The sequence below is a fragment of the Mastigoproctus giganteus genome, chromosome 3 (assembly GCF_048544385.1).
Source record: "Mastigoproctus giganteus isolate SK-2022 chromosome 3, ASM4854438v1, whole genome shotgun sequence".
NCBI classification, from domain to species: Eukaryota; Metazoa; Arthropoda; class Arachnida; order Uropygi; family Thelyphonidae; genus Mastigoproctus; species Mastigoproctus giganteus.
In genome coordinates, this window is record NC_143577.1 from 230,161,653 (window position 1) to 230,174,457 (window position 12,805).

At 33.7% G+C, this 12,805-nt stretch overlaps 1 protein-coding gene across 1 annotated transcript in view; it reads right to left on the bottom strand.

Annotated features, from left to right (window-relative positions):
• Window positions 1–8,966: 8,966 nt before the first annotated feature.
• The window catches only part of LOC150088828 (transmembrane protein adipocyte-associated 1 homolog), a 194,872-nt gene continuing 191,033 nt past the window's right edge, over window positions 8,967–12,805 (bottom strand). The window contains exon 12 of the mRNA XM_090370928.1: window positions 8,967–9,511. Within this exon, the coding sequence (XP_090227054.1) occupies window positions 9,320–9,511 (192 nt within the window). The 3' untranslated portion in view covers window positions 8,967–9,319. The remainder of the gene's footprint in view (window positions 9,512–12,805) is intronic.

Here is a 12,805-nt window from a genome sequence, read left to right on the forward strand (position 1 = left end):
GTGTGTGTGTGTGTGTGTGTGTGTGTGTGTGTGTGTGTGTGTGTGTGTGTGTGTGTGTGTGTAAAGCTAGCCTGGTGTTTAATATTTTAATCCATGCCAAAAAACAAAGCTAAAGCTTGTTAACAATAAGAGAAAAATTACAATTAAAAATTAAACATTTACAACACAAACTGTAATGTTGGTATACACAAAAAATCATCTGTTATATAATTGTTATGACTGGGTGTAATTATGGCTCAGCTTTGTTTGCCCAAGCAGAACAAATTATCCATTCAGTAAAAAAAAAGTGGACAATTTAGAGTTTAATCTTGTATTTGGGTATATACTGGTAATTAATATTAACAGCTGCAGATAGTAACATAAATACCGATGATACAACAATTTCATACTTACAATTGTATATTTAAAAACATAATGAAATTCAAAAGTGTTCAGTGGACTGAAGCAGAAGAGGATTTTATTTTTTTCTTAAAGGCAGTATTTAAATTTGAAGGGCATGGAACAAATAATGAACTGTACATGGAAGTCCTGCATTAAACAACAGGTTTCAGTCCAAAGTCAATTTGCAAATATGGTTGCAGTGGTACAGTGAGGGTATACTGTATGATGGTGTGGGTTTAAGAAATTTAATGGTAAAATAAAAAGTTAAACAATACTTACACACATTCAAAAGAATTTTTTAAAGAAATTATGCTATAGCATCAAAATTTCAGCATACAAAAACAGAGAAAGAGGACCTGGTTATGTAAAATATTGGCACATAACTGGAAGGGTAGCTATATTTATTAAAATTCATTCTTAGTTTGTTATTAGAATCATATTAATATTAAAAAACTACATGATATGAAAACTTTGCACATTTAAAAATTTGGGTATCTTCCAAAAAAAAAAAAATCCTATAAACCAAAGTTCATTTTCATTATTCAGTACTTTTATAAACAAAGACATATAATTTCAAAGTAATGACAAGTAATTATAATTATTTACAGCTGTATAATATCTAATTATTATACAATACAACAAAAGAAGACAGTACATGAGAATTTAGATGCAATTTAATTTTCAGTCTCACAAAATATATCAATCTGAAGAGAAACCATGCAAAATACATTCTACACGTGAAATAAATTAATATTAAGCTGAACGATAAGGAGCTCGTAAGAAAAATTACTGTCGTTTATATATAGCATATTTTTAAGAAAAAGAGGAAGAGAGATGCGGTGATATAGAATATATTACTAAATTTGGGAACATTTAATTAGGTATGCAAACATTCTAAAGTTTGTCAATTATATTTATAGGATTTACATATACATGTTATGGAATAGTTAATAATGAATTAAACTTTTGTGGAGGAAAATATCTTTTCGTAATGATATTAACTTGCATACAACGAAGCAATTATAACAAGTTGTCTTAATACTACAACTAAGCAACATAAATTGATATTCAAATGGAGTACTTGGCATCCCATTAACAAGGTGACAATGACCACTGAGACAGCCATCTGGGAGTGGGGGAGGGCAAGATAATCACATTATAAATAAATTACATCAACTTCTATGAGCAGGGGTGTCAAGAGCCACCATGGACCCTGGGCCATCCTACACAATGTTCATGCCCAGGGGCAGCTGACGTCACTATCATATCCAGGTATCATTGTAAGGGCGACATGACAACCAGGTTTTTGAGTGTTTTTTTTTTTTTTAGATAGACCTAGGAAAACATATGCATGGTTGGGGGGCATATATTCCCTTCCCCTCCCCCCAAATATGCCCCTTGTTGACACATATCCCACACCCACTCCTACTTAGAGAGGGTGCCATTTCTTTGTAGTGCAAATCCAAGGCAACTTACTGTGATACACATAAAGTTGACTGTTGGTTTTTCTACATCAGAAACTTGTGTTTTCCATCCTACAAATAGGCAGACAAATAATGCAATTTACAGACACAATACATGTGATTTATAGACATGTTACTGACACCTCATTGATTACAAAAAATTTATATTAAAAACCTTTGTCTGTGCTATACATGAGGATTTGTACTTTGTGTTGACGTATATCAAAATGTCATGTAGACTGTTTGGCAACAGATTTCCATGAATACTTATATTTCAGCAAAGTCAACATTTGCATATTTTATCACAGAGTAGAAATGTGGATGAAACACCTATTTGAAAATATATCAGATGATGTGACATTGTGTTATTTATTTAACTGTGGACAAAAAATTGAAGGTGATAAAACTGAAGTAACTGGAAATTACACTACTGGTAAAAAAAACGTGAAAGTAAGAGCAAGAGATGAATCAGACTGGTAGAAAAAAATAAGAATTAATTTTAAAAAGTAGTAGTCTGAGGGTTTTTAGCAATCACTAACCTGACACCTATGATAGAGATATGTTTCCAGGTATTTAGTTTGAAGAATCAGCATTCATATAACCTACCATAGATTGTAGATGCAAACAAAACACCCATATATTGTAATATATGACTAGGCAACACTATTAATGAAGAAAAGATGAAAAACATGTGATCATAAGAACTGATTGCAACAGAAAGTAATATCATTACAGTAATTTCTTACTTGTGTACATGCAGTATAGAATGAGATGTGCACTTTCTACAATTAAGATGGTAACTGAGGAAAATTCCCAAGATTTTGGAGCTGAAAGATGAAATCTATTTATAAACCTGAAGAAAACACCTGTCTCAAACTATCTGATCCTAAATGGATATTGTATTTGTGGGTTTTTTTTTGTGAATATCATACAGAACATCTAAATATGGTGAATGAAAAGTTTTGAGAAGAAAACTGATTACTGGGTTATAAAACTCAAGCTAAGACTTCAACTTTGGGAAAGTAAACTAAAGAAATACAATCTAATATATTCTAGAGTTAAAGAAGGGAGAAAAACAATAGGTGACTCAAGATCACTCAGTTAGCTTTCCACTCTATACTAATGCTATGGAAAAGAAGGTCCATATAATATCATAAAATATTATATGCACCACTCACTCATCCTTCAGAGTGGGTGGGGGAATGAAGTATGGTAGCTGGACGAGCAGTGTGAAACCAAAAATACATTTGGCAAGTAGTATCTATGAGATGCCAAAATACCAATTAACCTACTGCAACTTGAGTAAATTAAAACAAAAACAGAAAATACTGTATCACTATTTAATTAATATTCAAAATATTTTATGCAGCACAAAGTTATTGTCTTTGTGATTTATGAATCTTCCTTTTTGTCTTTTAAAGTGTGACTATTCTTTTATTTATTAGTCCTATATGTGTGGTAGAGGAAAAGATGACAATAAAGTTATTTGTGCTCCTGTAAAATAAATATTTTAATTGGTGTTATACATGTAGTAGAGGAAAAGATGACAATAAAGTCAACAGTTAAAATTATTTAGCAGCTCAGCAGATTCCTCTGCTGAATTGTTTAAATAATTCAGATCTAATAGTTACAATGCTCATCAGTTAGAGATCTTTCAATTTTCCCATTAGTTTTTTTTTTTTTTCTGAAGCTCTCTTTATATTATGTTAGTTACTTTTATATAAAGTATATTAGTATTGGCAAAATGATGCAAGGAAACAAGCTTATACAGCTTTAACTTTATCCACTTCATTTTTGGCCATCCTCCTAATAACTGTACTATCTTTCTTTAAATATATTTAGACACCTCCTATCTCTAACAACAGTAGATGAAACTTACTAAGTTATGCTTGATAGCCTCTCGCAGAAGGAAGATGTATTTGTGATACACACACACACACACACACACACACACACACACACACACACACACACACACACACACACAGTATAAGTGCGTAATAGTATATATCGGGGCGTTAAAAAAAAAAAAAGAAAGAAAGAAATTGCTTTAAAATTTGGGTATTCCTGTTAGTATGTTAACTATTCTGAAAAACATTGTTTCAATTTTCAAACTGTTTGAGGAAATGGGACCCAGTTGGAAGCATGCGAAATTATGCCTGTGTGAAGATGTAGACAAAGCAGTTTAAGTGGATGAAGTTGATTCGAGACCAAAACATGCCGACATCAGGGCCATTAATAAATGAAAAGGCTATGGAGTATGTATCTTTTCTGGGACATAAAACATTCCAAGCCTGTTCTGGTTGGCTGGACAAATTAAAGAGCGTCATGGCTTACTCAAAAAAGTTATTTCTGATGAAAGTGGAATTGTCATCGAAGAAGACTGTACTCAATGGAAAGAAACAGTTTGAAAAAAAATTATGGAGGACTACGAGCCCAAAGACATATTCAATGTTAACGAAACATGTCTATTTTTTAAATGTTTGCAGAACAAGACACTGACTTTTAAAGGTGATAAAAAATAGTAAGGAGAAAATTAGTCTTGGTTGGTGCAAATATGGCTGGTAATGAAAAACTGAAGCTTTTGGTAATGGGAAAAAGTAAACAATTCCAATGTTTCAAAGGAGTAAAGTTCGAGTTGGACTACAACTACAACAAAAAATCTTGGACGACAAGTGAAATATTTAAACAGTGAATTTTAAATTTCGATAGAAAGATGACGAAAGGAAACAGAAAAATCGCATTGATTGTCAATAACTGCTCTGCCCCCTTCACTCAGTAATTTCAAAACTTACAAGCGTGAAGCTTGTTTTCTTCCCTCTGAATACCTCGTCTAAACTGCAGTCAATGAGTCAAGGATTGAAAATGCACTACCGAAGGCACATACTGAAAAAAATTATACTGAGAATAGGAACTAACCAACCTACAGATTCTGTTACAGATTTGCAGATGTGTATATCCGAGTTGGCGAAGTGTGGAGCCAAGATGTGACGGAAACGATTAAGAATTGTTTCGCAAAAGCAGGTTTTGCTAAAATGCCAATTAACAGCGATGAGAGGGATGAACTATTACAAGACATTGAGCAATCTTTGGAAGAGTTCCAAGCGAGGTTTGATCAGTGGAGAAATTGTTCTTGACGAATTTTAGGAGTTGATAATGATATCATAGTAGCTGAATTTCTGAGTGACTCCAATGTTTTAATGAGTATTCAAAGAACTAGTGACAATATCGACAATGAGTTGGATGAAAATGAGGGCAATATTAAACCATCCAAACAAGAAATGTTGGCTGAATTTGAAACTTTGCATCAAGGCAAAGTTTCAAATTGGGAAGAAAATGTAACAGAAAATATATTTGAGTGTTTAAACAAATGTGAACGTTTTTATGAACAGTGTACAGTAGAATGCAGTATACAACAAAAAAATAACCAAATATTTGACGACATAATTCTTAAAAGCGTACTAATACATTGTGCGCATCATGTAAGTAGCCATTTCTTAATATGTATATATTAATAAATTAATTGTTTTAAAATGTTAGAAAATTTATTCGTTCCCATTTATTTTCCATCTTTTACTATATTTCTGAATGTTGAATTACAGTATTTTTCATTGTTGAAAAGGTCATATTTCTTTATAACAAAATTTCTGTTTAATGAATTTTTTTCAAGGGAATGATCGATTTCGCTATATAGCGGTCCAACTGTATTTTTATTTATTTCTTTTTTTTGTAATAATCTGAACCTTTATATGAATGCACACAAAGTTATAGTTCATAATTTACAACACTTTTTTTTTTTTTTTTTTTTTAGTGTCATTGAAGTTTGGGCTTGCACAAATGGAAAAAAATTGAACATCAAGCCTGTACAAAATGGGCCTATCGAGAAAAGATTTTCATGGAGATGTGGTAACTATATTAGGAATATCTGCCCCACTGTATGCAACTGTTAAAAATTGGGTAGCTGAATTTAAATCCATTGTTCATCACAGATGAACAGTGCCACAGACATCTATCAACAGCATTCACTTCAGAAAATATCAAAAAAGCTCATTAAATGGTGATGGATGATCAGTGAGTAACTGTCAAGGCTTTAAAGTCAGATTGTGAAATATATCATAATACACAGCAACTGAATTTTTGTTATCTTTCCATTTAACATTGATGCAAGAGAAATAACAGAAGCTACAGGCATCTCAACTGCACAAGTGCAAAACATTCTGTCAAATGAATGGAAGTTGCTGCATGATGGATCCCTTGCCTTTTGAAACCTATTTAGGAACATCTTTGGTTCAAATCTTCAAAGTACCTGTTTGATTGTTATTAAACAGGTCCGGAAAATTTTGTGGCTGGATATGTATCTATGGATGAAACGTGGCTTTATCTCACCAACCAGAGTCAAAATTGCAATCAAAACAATGGAAGCATGCTGATTCACCACCCCATAGAGGGGGGGGTTAATCAGCACCCCCTAAGTTAGTCCCATTGGCAGGCAAGGTCATGGCATGTCTTCTGGGACTCAAAAGGAATAATAATGGTAGATTTATCTCTCAAATGGATAAACAATAAACAGAGAGAGTACCTTGGTAACTTAGTAAATAAATTACAAGATGCAATCAGGTCAAAGAGGCCAGGAAAGCTAACTAAAGGCTTTTGTTTCATCAAGACAATAAACCTGTTCTCACGTTTTTGCCATCATCAAACTTCATCAGACTGATTATGAATTGTTGCTCCACCCATCATACTTGTCAGATCTAGTTCCATCTGATTTCCACCTATTATTTAAACTAATGACCAATTTTTCTGGCAGGAAATTTGTGTTGGAAGAAGAGGTGATAGTGGCCACACACCTTCAAGAAAGTGACTGCAAGACTGGGATCATGAATCTGGAGCATTCATCAAAAAATAGTATAAAATCAATGTCAGATAATTAGGCAAGAAATTTATCAAAAAATCAACCATAAAATAAACAATCCTTAAATCAATGTCATTTATTTAAAGGATAAACAGTTTAATTTTTATAGAAGATAACCAAGATATAATTATAGTGAATAATTAACACCATTTCTTCTGGGATATCAGAGTATACAGGATATTCTTTTTCCATTAGCATTCAAAATATTTATAATTTTTTTAAATCAAAAGCTGAAAAATATATTTCATTTTTCTTGGTTCGTTTCAGCAAATATCAATTTATTTATAAGCTTTGAATGGAAAAACATTTTCAAAAAAATGTTTTTTCATTCAAAGGCCATATTTAAACAGAGGATTACAAATTTGAAGAATTTCACACTACACTAGAATGGAATTTAATATAAACTACATATTACATGGAAAAATGTAAATGTTATTCATTTCCTCTTCAGTGTCTGACTATGTAAATACAGTTAATTTATATTAAATTCCATTCTAACATAGTATAGCACAGCAACTTTTATATAATAAAAAACATGAACCGAGAGTAAAGCTATTTTATTAAGAATTATGTAAGAATCTCTTAATTTTCTGGAAGTATCACATACAATCAAACTTGGTTATAACGAGCATCAAGGGACCGACAAAATTTCCTTGTTATAAGCATTACTTATTATATCAGTGATGAGTTAAATCTACATTCCATTTTTGTTAATTCTCAATAACTTGATAAAAAGATAGATTCAAAAAACAAAAGAAATATTAGAGAGAAAAAATAATATTAGTATATACCTACATATAATTTGTATTAATATGCTTGTATTTTGTTTTTAAATCAATCCAGCCAACCGTTGTTACATACAAATTGTTTAGCAAAATTTTCCACTTGAGCCTTCAAGATCGGACTGTCTATTGAAAATCCAGCACTTCTTTGTGTAGTGAACCATTGAAGCAATGCTTCATCAATGTTAGTAACCTCACTTTTTCAATTTTTTTTTTTTTTTTTTTTTTTCCGGTTATGGCCTTTTCCAGTGCCAACATGTAAACATTGTTTATTCTTCCACAATGTTGATACTGTTGAAAATGACAAAGAAAATTTTTACACACTAAAACATTTTTTGCTCCATGTTCTAATTCATGAATAGTTTCAACTTTTTTGCAAATTGAGAGACACTTTTTTTTGTTAGTAGACATGTTTCTGAAGGAAGGGTTAATTTCTAACTGATTTTACTTTAAAATTACAGTAAAGTGACCTGCATACAAATAATTATCATTTACAAATTTCTTAGAAGTCCCAAAATAAATTTATGGTTCAGTGAATACAAGACAATCTGTAAGCATAATGTAACCGTAGAAATTACAAGAGGAATGGCAATGCACTACACAAAGGACAAGGTTAGGTCATAAACCGGCCCCCCTAGTCCGATGTGAGTGGTCATAAAAGCTAAGTCCTCCTTTCATATTTGTCTATTCCAAGAATTGGATTTTTTCAACTACCCAAGCAATTAAGAATGTCTACATGTTTGCATAGTTACCAAAATTTGTATGGTATATCTGTGTAGTATGGCATATGCATAAATTTAAATCATTATGACTTTTTTGCTCATTACAGCCATGATCTTATTATTTCCGTGCTCATTATAACAGAGTTTGACTGCATTATTGTTGTCTTCCTTATTTGTATAAATATTATGTTAAGTAACTAATAAAAGTGGCATAAAATTAAGTTCAGAAAGATACATCTATTCCAGATAATTTTACAAATGTACTAACTTCCATGGAAAACCAAGGCTTAAAAATAAATTCTCAAATTAACATAAATCTCAAAGGGCATTGTGGTATTTAGTAGAAGCTGATTGTACATTCGCAAACTAATGTATTTGTGATAGCAAGCTACCACTGAACCATGGTTTATAGTGGCAAAACAATTTTATATATCAAATAAATGCACAAAAAGATGTTATCTTTATATACAAAATTACATGAAAATACATATCAAGTAGAATTTTTTTTTTTTTTTTTTTGTTAGCAATAACAAAAAGGCCTTTTATTTCTGGTAGAATTTATGAAGTTCCATCTGGACATAAACTTCATAGTCCTCTTTCTCTGATGAGTACTGTGAAAACCACGATGCTGTTTTTTTTTTTTTTTTTTTTAAATGGACAGGAAACAATAATGTTCTATGATATAAAATTTTTTTTTTATCTTCAAACTACAATGTTATTGGAATGTTAAAAGGTGATATTATAATACCTTTAATGAACCACCAAACTAAGTGCTTTCTAGAGTGAAGTAATATATGATTTATGAAAAAAGTATAATTTTTTTTTAAATAGTTTACTGGTCATGACAAATTAAGACCTGATTGCAGCTACAGTTTCATAATTTCTCTCTTTCCCTTTTTCTCTCTCAAACACACACACACACACACATGTATATATACATACATACAGTAGAGTACCATACACACTTTAATAATGTCACACATTTATTCACCGAATCTGTTGTGGGAAATATTATTATGCTCCTATATACTGTAGTCCAATGAAGCAGTTTGGTGATATTCACGGTGAGTTTGAAGCTGTTCCTGATCCTGAGCCTGCAACCTGTTGATATTGCTGTGGACTAGTGTGGATGCTTCCAGCAACAATGGGAGGTTCAAAACATGTGAAACTATCTGGAGACTGTAGAGAATGAATATACAGTGGGTTGACATTTGCAGCATCAAAGTGAGTACTATCATAAAGGGAGTTATTCTGTAAAATTAAATAAAAAAAACACAGTAAATGTAGAGATATAAGCATTTGGTTTTTATAAGTTCCCCAATCATAAAAATGAAATAAAATCAAATACTTTTTTAAAAAATACATTAGCACATAACAGTATTAACAGTGGCATATGATGCAAGAAAGAAAAAGCCTAAATATCATCAACCAAAAAAAAAAAAAAAAAAAAAAACACATCACCTGTCCATCCCTCAATAGTTTTGTCTTTCTAGTTATTCCTTCAATTTATTGAAACTATACACTTACCCAACAGATGGAAGCCTGTTCCAACAATCAACCACCTGCTGACTGAAGGTAAACTTCTGACCATCTATTCTGCAACCATCCTTCCTCAACATGAATTTATATTTTCTCATGTGTGTAGTCTGAGCAACAGGAAGAATACTAAATGCAATGAGCTTGCCCAATCCATTCAAAGCCTTAAACACTTCAATAAGATCACCTTGCAGATGGCCTAGTAATCAGATGCCAAAATTTGCAGAACCAAAGCTTTTCTCAGTAAGAATACCCCTTTGTTCTCTTTCTCTGCACCTATTCCAGCAGATCTAAATTCTTCCTAAAATGAGGACTCCAGAAGCTATATGCAGTACTCAAGATGAGGCCTAAGCCATTACCTTACACAATGGAATAATCACCTCCTCATTCCAGCTAGCAAAATTTCTATATATTATTGACAAAACCCCATGAGCTATCCTGGCAGCCTGTCTACACTGTTCAGAGAACTTCATATCTTACTGCACAATTACCCCCAGGTCTTTTTCACTTTCCACTACTCTGATTATAATGGAAAGTTGGTATGTTAATCTTGGAGCTTTAATATTCAGTTAGTATGTTAATCTGGGATTATCACTACATATATACAGGGTGTCTCAAAAATACACAGCATAACTTCAGGAATGAGTTCTTCATATGTAGACAATAAAAATATTTTATATCAACATAGTTCCGAAAATGCTTTGTTTTCGAGTTTTGAACGTTTGTCTTTAACACTTAACTGTTCACATCACCTTATAGTAATTGTTCAAAATGTCCACCTCCTGAATACAGGCCTCACATCGCCATCTCATGGACTCGCAAAGACAATGCCAAATTCCTGGCATGTTTCGTATTATCTCACAACCTGCCACAATTCGATTGCGGAGAGTTTCCACATCAGCTACCGGAGTCGAATGCACCAATGACTTTAAATGGCCCCACAAGAAGAAAACTAGTGGGGGTTTAAATCAGTTGAGCATGGAGGCCAGGCAGTTGGTCCACCCCTCTAATTCAGGAGTTGTAGATCTTGGTTGTTCTCTGTCGGCAGCACAAGGTGTAAAGGTCCCATGTTCACAAAGGCGGCGATGGATACCTTCAAATGTTTTCTTGTCTGGACATCTTTGTTCTGGGAACCTTTCGAGGTACAAACGATGAGCCTCCAGAGCATTGCCATCCGCCAAATCATACATAAAGTGCATATCCGCTTGCTCCTGATTTGAGTACATGGTCGGAATGGAAAACCACCAGATTCTGTCAGTATCTTGTGATGAAGGAAATCACCTGCGGGAGATAAGACATTCCGGTTAATAACTCGGGAACCAAGCATTTCCGAAACTATGTTGATATAAAATATTTTTATTGTCTACATATGAGGAACTCATTCCTGAAGTTATGCCGTGTATTTTTGAGGCACCCTGAATATAAAAAAAAAAGCCAAAAAAAAAAAAAAAAAAAACCCCCCCTTCCCATTTTACCTATATATCCCCTCTAATAGTTTATCTAGTTCTTCCTTGAATTTATTCAGGCTATCCAATTCAACAACAACAGATGGAAATTTGTAGCAACAATCAACCACTCACTGGCTGAAGGCAAACTTCTGCACATCTATTCTGCAACCATCCTTCCTCAATATAAATTTATGCTACCTCATATGTGTAGTCTGAGCAAGAGGAAGAATCCCATCAGCACTGAGCTTGCTCAAACCATTCAAAGTCCTAAACACCTCAATCAGATCACCCTCACAGGTGCCTAGTCTCTAGATGCTGCAGTTTGCAGAAATGAAGCCTTTCTTAGTAAGAGCACCCCTTTTCTTCCCTTCACCAATATCATTGCCCTTCTCTGTACCCATTCCAGCAGCTCTACAACCTTCCTAAAATGAAGCCTCCAGATCTGTATGCAGTACTCAAGGTGTGACCTGAATCACATGAGCTGCCAGGACAGCTCATGTGGATAAAACCACATGAGCTGTCCTGGCAGCCTGTCTGCACTGCTCAGAGAGCTTCATATCTGATTGCACAATTAACCCCCCAGTCTTTTTCATTTTCTGTTACCCTACCCTGAGTTTAGTACCACCCATATGCAGTACTTTGTATTTGCCAATGTTAAACTTCAACTGCCATTTCTCAGCCCATTATAAATCAACAACAACTGCAGGCAGAGATGAAAGTGATTCTTGCACTGCATTGATTAGAACGTGCAGCAGTCGGAAAGTAAGGTATTGGAGATTTTTTTTTGATTTGGTAGTTGTTGGCGCATCGGCTTCTGTGGCCATATTGCACCTCCCAAGGTTTTTGCAGTACTTTGATCCAAGCCCGAGGTGGGAATCGAACCCACGACCTTTGGGTTGCCGAGCAGGTACTTTGCCCACTCGGCTTGGAGATTTCAATGGCTGCTGAGGGTCCTCGTGGAACAAACAAATACATGGGCTGTGTTAGGGTGTTTTGTACTTATATCAAAATTAGAAAAGGTGCATGCACACTAATCCCAGGAGAACAGTAAATAAATTTGATGAATTTGAGGTACTGGTTAAGCCATAAAATGTAGACATTGTAGGGATATCAAAGATGTGGTGTCGCTCAGACATAATGGATGCAGAATTTTAATATGGGGAGTACAATGTGTACAGAAAGGTCAGACAACACAAGATGGGAGTATGCTCTTGGTTAGGATGCATATTAAATCTAAGGCAGTGCATTCATTTAATATGGGTGGCAAGCACAACATTGAGTCAGTCTGGTGTGACATAAGCCCTAGGAAAACAAAAATAAGAATAGTAGTGTGTTATAGGCCTATTTGACTGTGAGGAGGAGAGAGAACAACTGTACAGATAAATAGAGTAGTTCAGTAAATCAGAATATCTTATAATGGGGATTTTAACTTTCTAGATATTGACTAGAACGTGTGGGTTGGTCACTCACATACTAGCAAGACATTTGTGGATTTGCCAGATAACTATTTTCTATAGTAGCATGTTATAAAGGCAACAAGAGAAAGCAGTACTCTTGATCT